The sequence below is a fragment of the Cebus imitator genome, unplaced genomic scaffold (genome assembly GCF_001604975.1).
Source record: "Cebus imitator isolate Cc_AM_T3 unplaced genomic scaffold, Cebus_imitator-1.0 Scaffold64, whole genome shotgun sequence".
In the NCBI taxonomy this organism is placed as follows: Eukaryota; Metazoa; Chordata; class Mammalia; order Primates; family Cebidae; genus Cebus; species Cebus imitator.
The window spans coordinates 6115656-6130887 of record NW_016107379.1 but is presented as its reverse complement, the minus strand read 5'-3'; the positions used below and the strand labels follow the sequence as shown (position 1 = coordinate 6130887).

Genomic DNA, 15232 nt, shown 5'->3' with positions numbered 1-15232 from the left:
AAAAAAAAAAAAAAAAAAAAAAAAAAAACTCAAAAGTATATCAGCAGGTGAATAAAGTATAGTATGTTTATACAATGGAATACTATTTATCAGTAAATGGACTGAACTATTGACATATACAACAACATGGATGATTCTCAAGATAATTAGGCTGAGTGAAAGAACTCAGATAAAAAATAGTGTATACTGTGTGGTTTCATTTTTAAAAATTATAGGAAATGCAAACTGTTCTGCATGGAAAGAAAATCGATCAGTGGTTCCTGGAGATGGGAGAGTAGGCGGGAAAGAAAGATTACAAGAGGGTGTGAGGAAACTTTGTCTTGGTTGTCATGACAGTTACATGGGTGTACACAGATATGTCAAAATGAGTCAGATTATACAATTTAAATAGTACAGTTGTTTATCTTCAGTTTTACTTTAGTAAGACTGTTTTTTAAATTACCCCTTCTTTGCACCTGTTGGGTATATAGGACACAGCCATCAGAGTGCGAAAATGAACAGATAGGACATCTCACAACTGGCTCTGTGAAGCCAGTATTATCCTGATACCCCAACCAGAAAAAGACACCACGAGAAGGATACCAACCGACAAATAAGCCTTGTGAATGCAGACACAAAAATCCTTAATAAAATATTAGAAAGCCAAATTCAGCAATATGCCTAAAGGATTCTTCTACACCATGACAAAGTAAGATTTATCCTAGAAATGCAAAGCTGGTTCAACATTTGGAAATCAATCAATGTAATACACCATATTAATAAAATAAAGGACAAACATTATACAGTCATCTTAATAGATGCAGAAAAAGCATTGGACAAAATTCAACACCCTTTGATGATAAAAACGGCAACAATCACACAACCTAGGGACAGAAGGGAACATCCTCAGCCTGATAAAAAATATCTATGAAAATCCCACAGGTATCATCATAGTTAACAGTAGAAGACTGAACACTTCCCTCAAGATCAGGAACAAGCCAAGGATGTCCATTGTTACCACTTCTATTCAATATTGTACTGAAATAGATTTGAAAGGAAGAAGTAACACTCTCTGTTCACAAATGACATGATCTTGTATATGGAAAATAGTAAAAGATCCATAGAACAAAATTATTAGAACTAATAAACCAAAGCTGCAGTATACAAGATCAATATACAAAAATACCATTTGTATATATAACATAAAAACATCAATCATATTTCTATATACTAACAATGAACAATTCAAAAATGAAATTTGAAAACATTTCCATTTATAATAGCACCAAAGAGAATAAAATAGGAATAAATCTAATAAAAGAAGGGCAGGAAGCTGGGCATGGTGGTATGTGCCTATAGCCCCAGCTACTGAGGAGGCTAAAATGGGAGAATCTCTTGAGCCCAGGAGTTCAAGTCCAGCCTAGGCAACATCTCAAGACCCTAACTTAAAAAAAAAAAAAAAAAGTGCAAGACATGTTCACCGAGAAATTCAAAATGTTGATGAAATTAAAATAAATAAATAAATAAATGGAAAGACATCCCATATTCGTGGATCAGAAGACTTAGCGTGGTTAAGATAGCTGTACTTACTACAAACAAAGCTACAGATGAAATATAATCCCTATCAAAATCCAAGCTGAGTTTTTAACAAAATCTGATAAATTGATCCTAAAATTCATATGGAAATGCAAATGGCCCAGAATAACCAAAATTTTGATCTTTAAAAAAGATCAAAGTTGGACAATTCACACTTCCCAATTAAAAAACTTATTACAAAACTATACTAATGAAAACAGAAATAAACCCTTACATTTATGTCCTTCGATTTTTAACAAGAGTGCTAGGACAATTGAATGGGAGAAGAATTTTTTTCAAATAAACAGTGCTAAGACAATCACACAATCACATATCCACATACCAAAGAAGTAAGTTGGACCCCTGCTTCATACCGCAGGCAAAAATTAACAAAAATGAATTATAGACCAAAATGTGAAGGCTAAAACTGTACAAATCCTAGGAGAAAACAAAAAACAAATCTTTATAACCTTGTATTAGGCAATAGTTCCTTAAATGTGACCCCAAAAGCACAAGCAAAAAAAGAAAAACAGATTGGACTTCCTCAAAATCAAAAACTTCTGTGCTTCAGAAGGTACCATCAAGACAGTGGAAAAACCCACAGCATGGATGAAAATATTTACAAGCCATACACAAGGAATGTGTATTTCTAATCTATAAAGAACCCTTACAACTCAAGAATAAAAAGACAATCCAAATTTAAAATGGACCAAGTATTCAAGTAGACATTTTTTCCAAAGGAGATACACAAATATCCAACAAGCATTTTTAAGACAAATCAGAACCACCAAGAGAATCACCAGTAGCTCAATAAAGCTATTATCTTTGAAAAATGAACAGAATTTAGATTACATGGAACCCTTCTGAAGCCTGACCCCTCAGCCTACCTGCATCAGCACCGGGTCTTGCATTGCATCCTTCCAGCCCTTTTGGGAGCAAGATGACGTATTATCCTATTTTACAGATGAGGAAACTGAGGCTCAGTAGAGGGAAGTGGCTTGCTACTGGTCTTATAATATTAGGCTAGGAGATTCTAACTACTTATGGCTTTCTGCTCATGAGCTTGAAGGCCAAGCCCCAAGAATGTGCAATAATGGCAGGCTCCTCTGTCCCCAGGGGCCCCCAGCTCTCCCTTCTTGGCACAGGCCCCAGCATTCCCCCCTTGCTGATTGCTCTCCTAACCTCTTGCAAGATTGGGAGCAGGAGTCAGGAGAGGAGGCCGAAGGTCCCTTGAATTGTTTACCCCGGGTCTGAATCTAGCACAGTCCACGACATGCTGTCTGTGTGACTTTCAGCAAGTTCCTGCCCTCTCTGAGCCTCAGTTTCCTCATCTGTGAACAGGGGACATGGTGTGTCCCTGGGAGCATGCAGGTGTGGTGGTACCGGCAAAACATCTGGCACGTAGCAGGCCTTCAGTGAATGGGGTTATTTTTAGGGGATCATTCCTTAACAGAGCATTTCCGACCCGTGGGAGGCGGCTGCGGGCCCTTTTATTCTGTCCCGTGAAGACTTGGGACAGGAGCTCCCCAGTGTTGCAGAGCCTCCCCTGTGGAATCCTGATCCAGGCTCTGCTCTCTCATCTGATGGAGAGCACAGGCTCCCCTCGGAGCCCGGGAGGACTGGCATCTAATTTGTGACCTGTCCACACTCACTTGATCACCCTGGACAGGCCGAGAGGGAAAAGGCAGGCCCTGAGGACCTGGGTGACTGGCAGGACATGACGGCTATGACCTCACTCACTCCATTGCTTCCTGTTCTCCCCGCAGGGCGACTCTGGCGAGATGGGCTTCCCAGGAATGGCAGGTCTCTTTGGACCCAAGGTACGGACTCCCACTGCTCACCATTCCTCTGGGGTCCCATCCATTCACCCCATTTGTTCATTTATTCATTCAGCAAATAGTCATGGGGCACTTAAAACATTGGCTGGAATACCCAATCTGGAACACCCAGAATCAGGGATGAACACCCTCATCCCCTGGTACCTACTCCAGCAGACCTAGGTTCCAAGCTCAGCTACACAATTACCTACTCTGTGCCTTGGGCAAGTCATTTAGTCTCTTTAAGCCTTGGTTTCCTCATCTGTAAAATGGGAGCAATGATAGTAGAAATCTGTTGCAAAAATAAAGACCAGAGGCAGACGCCACACAGTACTGAGCCAGCCTGCTGCTGGCACCTGCTGAATAATTACTGTGGGTGTTTCTTACCCCTTCTGGGGCCTCTCAGGTAAGGCCTCTCTTGACAGGGAAGGTGGAGGTTGGCAGACTCCAGGGGCGAGGGAGCTGCAGGGGCCCTTTACCCAGTAGCTGCCAAGTACAGATGGCCCTTTCTCTGCCTCCCACAGGGCCCCCCTGGAGACATCGGCTTCAAAGGCATCCAGGGCCCTCGGGGGCCGCCTGGCTTGATGGTGAGTCCCCTGCCTGCTGTCGCAGCAGGGATGGTCATTCTAGGCTCAAGGTTGGCCGGCTATCAGCTGGCTGGGCACCTGTCTTCATCCTCCTCTTGCTCCTTGACTCTTGAGCCCTCTCTGCCCACAGGCTTGGTTCCCCGCTTCACACCACTCCTGCCATTCCCGCCAGCTCAGCTGCCATCCTTCTCTCCTTCCACGCTTCCTCCCCTCGCCCCACTCTTGAAGCCCACCCCTAGGCACACAGGAGGGGCTCAGGAGATGCATGGCCTGGGCCTGCCTCAGACGATCTCCCTTCCACTCCCTTGGACCCCAGACCCTGGGACAAGGACACAAGAACCTTTCTCTCTCCTTTAGGGAAAGGAAGGCATCATTGGGCCCCTTGGAATCCTGGGACCTTCGGGACTCCCGGTATGTGTGGGGGCTGGGCAGGAAGGATCCTGGGTCCCCTTGCCTTCCTACCTTCAGATTGTCTCTCTGTGACTCAGTGCCAGTCTAAGCCTCAGTTTCCCCATCTGGAAATGGGGATTCCCCTCTGGGCCCTGCCTCACTGGGCCATGATTTGTTGCAGGGTCCGAAGGGTGACAAAGGCAGCCGTGGGGACTGGGTAAGTGGATGGGCTGGGGCTGAGGGGCGCAACGCTGCGGGGGAGGGGGGAGGAGTGGGCTTACAGGGTGGGGCCAGGGCTTAGCCAGGTTCCCTAACTCTCTCCCCTGCTTCTGTCTCCCTCCAGGGATTGCAAGGTCCGAGGGTGAGTGGGCTGGGTGTGAGGGCTATGGGGCGGGGTGTGGGGTGAGCACCCTGGGTTCGCCCGGTGGCACATGGTCTCCCTGTGGACCTCCGTCATCCGTCAGTGCCAGAGGAACCATTGTCCCTGAGTCTCAGGTCTGCCTGAGGAGGGACTGGGATGGGGAGAGATGAAGACCCTGTGGACCAGAGCTCACTCTTCTTCTCCTGTTCCCCCAGGGTCCTCCCGGCCCCAGAGGGCGGCCCGGCCCCCCGGTAGGTAACGGTGCTGGGTGCATCTGGGACTCCTGGGGGCAGGAGAGGGGTTCCTTTGAAGGAGACCCAAGGCTTCACCGGCAGACTAAGCCTTGACCCTGAACCTCACAGGGCTCACATGCTTCTTGTAGCCCACAGACTCCTAGGAGAGTATAGGACAGCCCTGAACATTCACCTTTGCCAACATGGGGTAACACCTAGGGGGCCAGGCCTCCAGAAAAGTATAGACCAGCCCAGTGGGGCCTGCCAGGCCTCCGGGAGAGCAGAGGGTAGGTTGGTGGGCCCTCCATGCTTTAATGGCCTCCCCGGTCTCCTGATACCCTCCCAGATTCCAGCACACTGTCCCCAGCATTTAACTGACCTGCTGTCTTCTTTTACAGGGTCCTCCAGGGCGTTCTATCCAATTTGTAAGTTGGAAACATTCTCTTCTGCCTACCTGGGGTAAGGCCTAAAGGGTTCAGGGGAAGAGGCTGCTGGCCCTCTCTGGCCCCAGTGCCTAGAGCCTTAAGCTGGGCCTAAGGATGCCCATGTCCTTTTGTTACTTCATACTGGAGACTTGGACCTGGAAGCAACTTAAAGAGCCCTGGGCCAGGAGGCAGGAAACCTAAGTTTTTGATGTGCCCCTGACTGTGAATTCAGGAAGATGCTCCGGTCACTGGGGTCATGGTCCTATCTGTGTACTCTACACACATGGGCTGACTGCAAGAGTCCTTACATCTCAGATTCTGAATCCAAAGAGAGTTGGGGCCGGGCATGGTGACTCGTGCCTGTAATCCCAGCACTTTGGGAGGCCAAGGTGGGCGGATCACCTGAGGTCAGTAGCTTGAGACCAGCCTGGCCAACATGGCAAAACCCCATCTCTACTAAAAATACGAAATTAGCCAGGTGTGGTAGGTGGCACCTGTAATCCTAGCTACAGGGAAGGCTTAGGCAGCAGAATCACTTGAACCCGGGAGGTGGAGGCTGCAGTGAGCCGAGATCACACCATTGCACTCCAGCCTGGGCAACAGAGCAAGACTGTCTCAAAAAGAAAAAATAAAGAAAGTTGGGCCAGGGGGCAGATTGGGGCCCCTGCGTTCCTCCCTGGTGGCCGCTGTGGTCCTGTCCGAGAGCATGACTCCTCCCAAGCCCTGTGGCGAGTCCAGCCCCATTTTACTATTGCACGGTGGCTGGACGACTGTTGCCATCAGGACCCCACAGCGTCCCAGGTATAGCCTTGAGGAGAGACTGAATGCAGCAGGAGCCCTCAGGCCAGGCGTCACAGAACCTCTGTTCTCCTGTCTGCTCTCACTGCCCCTCCCTCAAAGACACCATCTGCACCATCCTCAAAGACAGAGTGACAGCCCTGGCCTCTCCTCTGCAGCCTTCCCTTGTCCTTCTCATCAGTAAGAAAGAAAGGTAAAGAAAATAAAAAGATCCAGGAAACACAGAAAATTAGAGGGTTTTGGATTTTTGGAGTAGTCACTAATACTGATTGAGTACTTGTCCAGTGCTAAGGTGCTCTCCTTTTTTTTTTTTTTTTGAGATGCAGTCTTGCTCTGTCGCCCAGGCTGGAGTGCAGTGGTACAATCTTATCTCACTGCAACCTCCTCCTCCCAGGTTCAAGCGATTCTCCTGCCTTAGCCTCCCCAGTAGTTGGTATTATAGCCATGCACCACCACGCCCAGATAATTTTTGTATTTTAGTAGAGAAGGGCTTTCACCGTGACGGCCAGGCTGGTCTTGAACTCCTGACCTCAAGCGATCCTCCCGCCTCGGCCTCCCAAAGTGCTGGGATTACAGGTGTGAGCCACTGCACCTGGGCTACGGGTGCTTTTCATGAGTTCCTTTCAGCAGTTCTTGTGAGAGAGTTGTATTATCAGGTCCATTTTCAAGATGAAAAAACTGAAGAAAGGAGTTAAGCAGCTTTCCCCAGATGATGCAGTTAGCAAGTGGCAGGTCTGGGGCTTGACCCTGAGGAGCAGCCCTAGAGTCCGGGTTCCAGACCCCAGGCCTGGGCTGTTGCTATTTCATGGCAAGACCACAGCCATGCCTCTGCCAAGCCCGGTGCTAGGGTTGGGGGTAGAAAGTTATATTAGACCATTATAGTGCAAGTCAAACGAGAAACAAGGAGACTGAAGGCATAGAGAAAGGGGGCCTCCCTCTTCTTAGCCTGGAGTCGGAAGCCTCCAGAGAGGCTTCGCATCACAACTGACATCTATAGGATGAGTCTAGGGCAGGTTTTCTGAGACACAGTGCAGTTGACATTTGCATAACTCTTTGCGGTGAGTGACAGTCCCAGAGGATGTTTAGCAGAATTCCTGGCCTCTAACCATGAGATGCAAGTAGTAACCCCTCCCCGAGCTTGAACAACCAAACTGTCTCCAGATATGGCCAAATATCCCCTGGGGGTCGTTGTCACCGCTGCTTGGGAACCACTGGTGTAGAAGATAGCCAGATGGTGCATTGGAGGGAGGGACAAGGCCCCCAGGTGACGAGAACAGCGTGCACAAAGGCCCCACGGCCAGACAGAGCGTGGCCTTTAGGAACTTGGAAGTACTATAGTGTGGCTGGAGCCAGAGCACATATGGGGGAGAGGAAAGAGACATGACTCAAGATCACAGGGTTCAGACTGGGTCTTATAACCATGTTGAGGGGTTTGAACTTAATCCTGAGGGCCACAGGGAGCTGTCAGAGGACCTGGGGAAAGGGAAAGGCAGGGTCGCTGTGACTGTCTGCAAAGGGAGGAAGGACAGAGAGTTCCACAGAGGGCAAATGACTTGGCCAAGGTCCTGCCAGGGAATATGGCCCCGGGGCTCCCACTTGAGGAGTATAGAGAACCCTGGGGGGACAGGATGCATACCTGTCTTTTCCCTGCACAGCAACACGATGACCTTGGGGCAGCTTTCCAGACGTGGATGGACACCAACGGAGGACTCAGACCAGAGGTAGGAGCTCTCCCCACATGGGGTCCCTTCCTGGAAGAAACACAAATAAATATAATGGCCCACGTGTGGTCACTGCCCTCTGTGTGGCCTGCATGGAGCATTTCAGAGTTCTGGTCTTGGTGGCATCTTGCATCCACAAACGGGGGTTGGTATGGAGGCTCAGAATGGGCAGTGAGTCCAAGGTCCCATGGCCGGAAACAGGCCCGGAGCCCTTGAGCTTTCTCCGGAGGCCTCTCAGCGTCTCTGAGCTCTTGCTGGCTGGGGTCAGGGCGAGAAGCTTGCCTGAGCCCAGCGCCCACAGCAGCTTCCCAGAAATCACCCCCACGTTTCTCCAGGAGCAAGAAGCTCATGGTTAGCCCACGGGGCTCTGCTAAGACCCTGGCCTGTGGTCGACTCAGCTCCAAGACTCCAGGCTGAGAAGGGACCCCCACGTTCTCTAGTCCAGCGTCTGTCGGGAGCCCTCTTTGCAGCCTGGCCTCCTTTGCATGACGAGGAACTCACTGCTCCCAGCTCAGATCTCCTACCAACATTTCTGTTTATTTGTTCCCTGTGCTGGATGCTGAGACAGATAGTGCGCAGTCACAGCCTTGGCTTTCTCAGGACTCACAGTCTAGAGTTGGGGGAGATCATGGATGAGCCTCTTACCGTCTGCCTGCAGAGGTCAGTGGAAAGAGAGAGGGACGCCCAGGATGCAGTGCGGCTGGAGAAGGGAAGCGTTTCCTTCCGCCTCTAGAGGCCAGTGATGCTGCATCCCAGGAGAGCACTGACCGGGAACATCCTTAACATTATTAAGGAAAGCGGCTCGGTGTATCAAGCACCTCCTCCCCACTCTGCAATGGCAGTGGAGTCGAGGTTTATTTCTTGTGCACATGAAAGTTAATTGGCTTGTTGATGAGAGACCTTGGCTACCTGCCAGGGGCTCTGCCCTCTTCCTCTCCTACACATGGCCCCCAACGTCACTCCACACCAGGAGGAGGCACCACGGGGGGAAGAGAGTGTAGAGAATTGTGCAGGAGGGTCTCTGGGCCAGGCCTCTGCGGGGTTGGCAACGCTCCACTTCTATCCCATCGGCTAAAGCACAAAAGAGGCTGGGAATGTAGTCTGTCCAGGCAGAAGAAATGGATCGGGTGAGCGGCTGCCGGTCTCTGACACAAGTGCATGTACGCACACACATGCGCACACGCATGCACGCACTCACACGCATGCGCATGCATGCACAGACGTGACCTCTTCCACTCCCAGAGGAAGGAGGGTTTCTTTAGCTCTGATTTGTAACTCTGGAAGCTGAGGCTTAAGGGGTGTGCAGGAGGAGTCTGGTCAGGGTGACCCTGAATGTCCCACTCTTTAGCACTCTGTGGTTCCCTCCTGCCCCCTAGTGGAGATCTGCTCCTTCTCTGACCTCAAGTCTCCTCCCCGCACTGGTGCCTGCTGGCCCCAGTTCTGTCTCCTGGTGCCTCACAGAGGCCCATGGGAGCCCAGTGGGGGCTGGGTGCCCCCCAGGTCATCTCCTCCCTGCACCTCCGCTTCCTTCAGACTCTTTGCAGATAGAGATGGGGGGCCGCTGCCGAGTGTCCCAGGCACCCTCACCTGCCTTATTCACAGGGTTCTGCCTGTCCCATATCAGAGAACATGGTCTGACCCTGAGCTCTTTTCAAGCCTCTGGGCCATCATGACAGCCCTTCCTCCTGCACCTTGTCCCTGGCCCCAGTTTTCTCATCTGCAAAATAGAGAGAAACCCAACCCCTGCTCCAGCCATGACCCGTGGATCCGAGATATCTCCTAGGTCGTGAGAACCTGGGGCTGTGGAGGCTTGGACCCCAGGCTGGACCAGGATCCTCAGGTCCCAATGGCCACCCTCTCCTCGTGACAGGGTTATAGCTATCCGGACCGGCTGGTGCTGGACCAGGGAGGAGAGATCTTTAAAACCTTACACTACCTCAGCAACCTCATCCAGAGCATTAAGACGCCCCTGGGCACCAAAGAGAACCCCGCCCGGGTCTGCAGGGACCTCATGGACTGTGAGCAGAAGATGGTGGACGGTGAGAAGGCTTCCTGCCCAGGGTGGGGGCGCTGGGCATCCGTGAGCTGGGGCAGGGGGAATATTGATTTTTGGCTCGTTTTGGCTGAGTTTTTGTCCTCAGCAAGACAGATACCTGGGCAGTCATTTATTCACTCAACAATCACTGAGCCTCACAGCATATCAAACTTTGTGCTTCCTGGGGTGTGGGGAATGCAGAGGAGAGGTCCCACCCTTCCAGAGCCCCTGGATCGACATGCTGTGGGCGACCATTTCAGTGCAAAGAGGCAAGAGCTTTGGCAGAAAAAAAGCCCCTGAGGCTGCAGGAGTCCCTGCCCCCGGCGGTCCATCATGTCACAGGTTCTTGGGTGAGCCAGAATTTTCCCCCTTTCTGAGAGTGAGGACTGTACCCTCTCATCTGTGAGCTGATGTGATGTGAAGGATGAGCTGTGGAGGCAGACAGACCTGAGTTCCAATGTCAGCCCTGCCTCAAAGTTGCTCTGTGAGCTGGGGCAAGCCATGGCCCTATCCCGAGCCGCCCTTACCTCCTCTGCACAGGCAGCTGGGACCTGATGGCTGGTTGTCCACTCTTTTTTTTTTAGACAGAGTCTCACTCTGTCACCAGGCTGGAGTGCAGTGCCGCAATCTCAGCTCACTGCAACCTCTGCCTCCTGGGTTCAAGCAATTCTCCTGCCTCAGCCTCCGGAGTAGCTGGGATTACAGATGCAGGCCAACATGCCCAGATAATTTCTGTATATTTAGTAAAGAAGGGGCTTCATATTGGCCAGGATGGTCTTGATTTCTTGACCTTGTGATCTGCCTGCCTCGGCCTCCCAAAGTGCTGGGATTACAGGCGTGTGCCACCGTGCCTGGCCGGTTGTCCCACTCTTGAGCCGCAAAGGCTTTGGCTTCCTGAAAATCCCAGTGGGGAAACCAGATGTGAGCAGCAGTGCTGGCTGATGGGGTGGGAGCCCTGACTCCCACCCTCCCCTGGCAGACCCTAGGAGGAGTCCTAGGCCTCGAAGAATCCATTCAACTAGGTGATTCCCCAATCCCATGTGCAAGTGGCCCAGCCTCTCTCAACATCAATTGTCTCCTCTGTGAAATGGACACATCCCAGTAGCAACACAGGGAAGTACACAGCCATGTGGCCCCTGCTCTGGGGGCTCTACCAGCTGTGAGCGCTGCCCAGAAGGTGTCCTTCCATCTCTTGGCTCATAGAATCCCTCTTCTGCCTACCTACCCTGACTTCATGCTCACCTGGGGCTCGGCAGGTCACGAGATACAGGGTCTATCTTGGGCTCTTCCCCAGATACATACATCACCTCCTCCCACGCTGCCCGCAGGTACCTACTGGGTGGATCCAAACCTTGGCTGCTCGTCCGACACCATCGAAGTCTCCTGCAACTTTACACACGGTGGACAGACGTGTCTCAAGCCCATCACGGCCTCCAAGGTACCCATCAGCTCCCACACTGCCCCCAGGCTGACCCTCTTTATCCCCAGCTTGCCCTGGCCCACAACCAACCCAGCTTCTGTTCTGAGCTGTGCCTGTCTGACTTCGTGGCCTTGAGAAAGTCACCTCCTCCTTCCAAGACTGTTTCCTTATCTATAAATTGGGAGTGAGTTGAACTAATGTGTGGTTTCCAGACCCTTTTGAGTTGTGTGATGCTGATGATTCTTCCTTTACATAGAATCTTCTGCCTAATGTCTAAAGCAGAGCAGTTGGCCAGGCTGGCCTGGCTTGGGAAACCATGACTCATCAGCATGAAATAAAAGGGGAAAGGAGTATGATGCTCATCTGAAGCATGTTGCATGACTTGTGTATGCAGATACTTAAGTTAGGTTCAATGCCTGAGCATTTTAGATGGTATAGGGCCACTCAACAACGAACCAAGGCAGGTGGCAGCAGTGGAATGTGGCAGGGATCCTCAGTGGATCGTGGGTCTGTAGTTCCGTTAGGCCTTCTGAATTTGGGGGCAGTTTATTCCACAGCAAGAAGCTGCCCTGTCTGCCGGGGAGGGGAACCGTCCCATTTTATCCCCACACCCCCTGGGGAGGCTCTGGGAGATGCCCTGTGCTGACCGGGTCAGACTGGCAGTTTGAGGATCTCTAGGTGAGGCAGCCAGCCAGTCGCCAGGTCTTTGGTGGGTCCCTATCATGTGCCAGGCCCTGAGCCAGGACAGGGAGGTCAGAATCACGACTGCCCCTGCAGCCAGAGCTCCAGGGACTCCAGCTACAATCCGGCAGGGACTTGGTGACATCCACAGGCTCTCTTCCTTGGTGACTCAAACGTTTGGGGGTCATGCAGCAAACCTGCCTGGCAGATGGGTGAGGCCGGAGTTGGTGCCTGGAATGGTGGCATGAGTGCCCAACTGGGTCACCTTCCCCATCAGAAACAATGGCAGGGCGAGGCTGTGCTCTGTGTGGGAAAGCGCCAGAGCCACCAATCCTGTCCCATCATTTGTTCTTGGGTCTGCCATTTCCAGCAGCACCCCACCCCACCTCCCAGGGATCTTGTACTTAGGAAGGGTCTAGAAAGCTCCTCTCATTTCCTCTACACTCCATGAGCCTCTCAACCTTGGGCAAAACCCTCTTCCTCGCTGGGCCCCTGGATCCTAGCTCAGCCCCGAAGACCACCCATACTGTGGGAGAATGGATTGGATGACATTGGGACCCTCAAAGCTCTGGCTCTGAGTTAGGCAGGACTTCTCTGCTTACACAGCCAAGAACCTGTGAGACCAGCTCACACAGACCTCAGTTTCCCTGTCTATCAAGTGGGCACATGTCTGGGAACATTGCCAGGAAAGGGCCCATCCCTGTTCCCTCCATAGAGAGGCAGGAAATGCTCAGGCGAGGGTGCCGCCCAGCCTGAGCTGACTCACCGCTGTGGCTTCCCCACAGGTCGAGTTTGCCATCAGCCGGGTCCAGATGAATTTCCTGCACCTGCTAAGCTCCGAGGTGACCCAGCACATCACCATCCACTGCCTTAACATGACCGTGTGGCAGGAGGGCACTGGGCAGACCCCAGCCAAGCAGGCTGTGCGCTTCCGGGCCTGGAACGGACAGATTTTTGAGGCTGGGGGTCAGTTCCGGCCCGAGGTGTCCATGGATGGCTGCAAGGTAACTCTCAGAGCACCTCCTAGGCTCTGTCCCTTCATATGGGGACAACTGGAAAAAAATTGTTTGGAAAAATGTGTTTCTCTTATAAGATTATATCTAACATTTTTATACCATAATATATTAATGTGACAGATACAATTTTATCTTTGTGTAATATTATTAGAACAGTTTTCTAAAATTGTTTATACTCACTTTCCTTTCTGGGAAGCCCCGACGGGAGGTCTGGGCTGGTAAAAATTCTTCAGGCTAGTAGATGCTATACTTGCTTGTGAGGCTCTTTCAAAGAAGAGATATTTCCTCTCCCTGCTCCCACCCAAGTCAGGCTAGTTTCTTCCCATTCTATTTTTTGGTCATTTTCAAATGCCCTGAATGGGATAGGTTGTCAGGGGAGGGGAAGACAGAAAGTTGAGAAAAGGCAACAGTCAGTTTCGTAAGATGAAACAAAACTGATAATACTACACAGTATTCGTGAGGGTGTGGGGAAACCAACAATCTCGCATGAAGCTATTGGAAAAAATAAGTTGGTAGAGGTTTTCTGGATAGCAGCTCTCATATGTATCCAAAACCTTAGAAATGTACTGATTTTTGGGGGGAGCTAAGCTATGAGGACAGAAAGGCATAAGAATGGCATGATGGACTTTGGGGACTTGGGGAGAGGGTGGGAGGGGGTGAGGGATAAAAGACTATTGGGTTCAGTGTACACTGCTCAGGTGACGGGTGCATCAGAATCTCAGAAATCACCACTAAATAACTTATTCATGTAAGCAATCACCACCTTTCCCCAAAAACTTACTGAAAAAATAAATAATATATATAATATATATAGATATATATGATATATGTGTGTGTGTATATATATATATACACACACACACACATATACACACACACATAAGAGATGTACTTGTTTTTTGATCTAGCAATTCTAGAACAATACTTCTAGAATTTGTTCCAGGGAAATAAGAACGTGAACATAGGTTTAGTTATAGTGATGTTCATGACAGCATTACTTATAAGAATAAAAAAAGTGGAAGCAATCTAAATGTGCCACATAGGTCATTGCTACAGTGAAATACGGTCTGGCCATTGAAAATGGTGAGGAAAGATGGAAGAGAAAATGCTCATGACATATGATGAGAACCACGATGGATGTACATGCGCACTTTCCCTTGCGCCCTCAGGTCCAAGATGGCCGCTGGCATCAGACGCTCTTCACCTTCCGGACCCAAGACCCCCAACAGCTGCCCATTGTCAGTGTGGACAACCTCCCTCCTGCCTCATCAGGGAAGCAGTACCGCCTGGAAGTTGGACCTGCGTGCTTCCTCTGACCTCTGACCTCTTGGCCCCTCTAGGCCTCGTGGAGGAGGAAGAGGAAGAGGCAAGGGGAGGGTGCCGAGGAACAGATGGCTCCAGGAGAGGCAGCTCCCCTGCCCAAGTGTCCTTGGGCAGACCCCAGCTGTTGTCTGCCCAGTAGAAGTGGGTGGGGATAGGAGGGGATAGTGTGTCCTTGGGAACAGTGGATCCCAGCTTAGCCCCAAAGACCAACCAAAGAGCCAGCCAGAGCAAGCTGGACCTGCAACCTGCCTGAGCCCCATGGCCTGTCTCTCAGCTCTACGGCCACCCCCTTCCCTCCCCAGCTTCCTGCCCAAAGAGCCCCACATTCAAGCCAACTTGAGGGAAGGGGGCATCTCGTCAGCTGGTCCCTGCTAGGGAGCTATTGATGTGCAATATTAGAAAGGAGACATGAAAAAAGGAGAAAAGGAAAGACAGAAGTATATATATATATATTATTTAAACAACCACAAAGAAGGTGCGTTACTATTTTTTTCCCCTGGGAAATTGTTGAGAGGATGGGAAGGAGCGGCCAGGCGTGGGAAGCGGCGAGATCCTCGGGCTGGGGGTGCCCACGTTTGCTACCTCCCACTGTGAAATCGCTGGTGCTCGCAGTTGTCTCTCGTAGTGTATATGATTTTTTTAAGGAAAAAGAAAAACCCTATTTAAGATTCTGAAGGTGCTACCATTATTTTGCCACAGACTTTGAAGAAACTTTTGGATGTGGGGTATCATCCACATCTCTCTCTCTCTCTCCTCCAAATGACAAAGTTTGGGGAATTTTTGAATTTTCCTAGCATCACCCTTGTGCTCATCAGGTAATCTGCTAAGGAGGGCATCACCCTTGTGCTCATCAGGTAATCTGCTAAGGAGG

The 15232-nt window shown here is 50.6% G+C and overlaps 1 protein-coding gene across 1 annotated transcript in view; it reads left to right on the top strand.

Annotated features, from left to right (window-relative positions):
* The window catches only part of COL27A1 (collagen type XXVII alpha 1 chain), a 157880-nt gene extending 142687 nt beyond the window's left edge, over positions 1–15193 (top strand). The window contains exons 53-64 of the mRNA XM_037739202.1: positions 3321–3374; positions 3896–3958; positions 4316–4369; positions 4530–4565; positions 4692–4709; positions 4925–4960; positions 5341–5367; positions 7821–7886; positions 9757–9925; positions 11250–11359; positions 12808–13026; positions 14208–15193. Of these exons, the coding sequence (XP_037595130.1) occupies positions 3321–3374; positions 3896–3958; positions 4316–4369; positions 4530–4565; positions 4692–4709; positions 4925–4960; positions 5341–5367; positions 7821–7886; positions 9757–9925; positions 11250–11359; positions 12808–13026; positions 14208–14354 (999 nt within the window). The 3' untranslated portion in view covers positions 14355–15193. The remainder of the gene's footprint in view (positions 1–3320; positions 3375–3895; positions 3959–4315; positions 4370–4529; positions 4566–4691; positions 4710–4924; positions 4961–5340; positions 5368–7820; positions 7887–9756; positions 9926–11249; positions 11360–12807; positions 13027–14207) is intronic.
* The last annotated feature ends 39 nt before the right edge of the window (positions 15194–15232 follow it).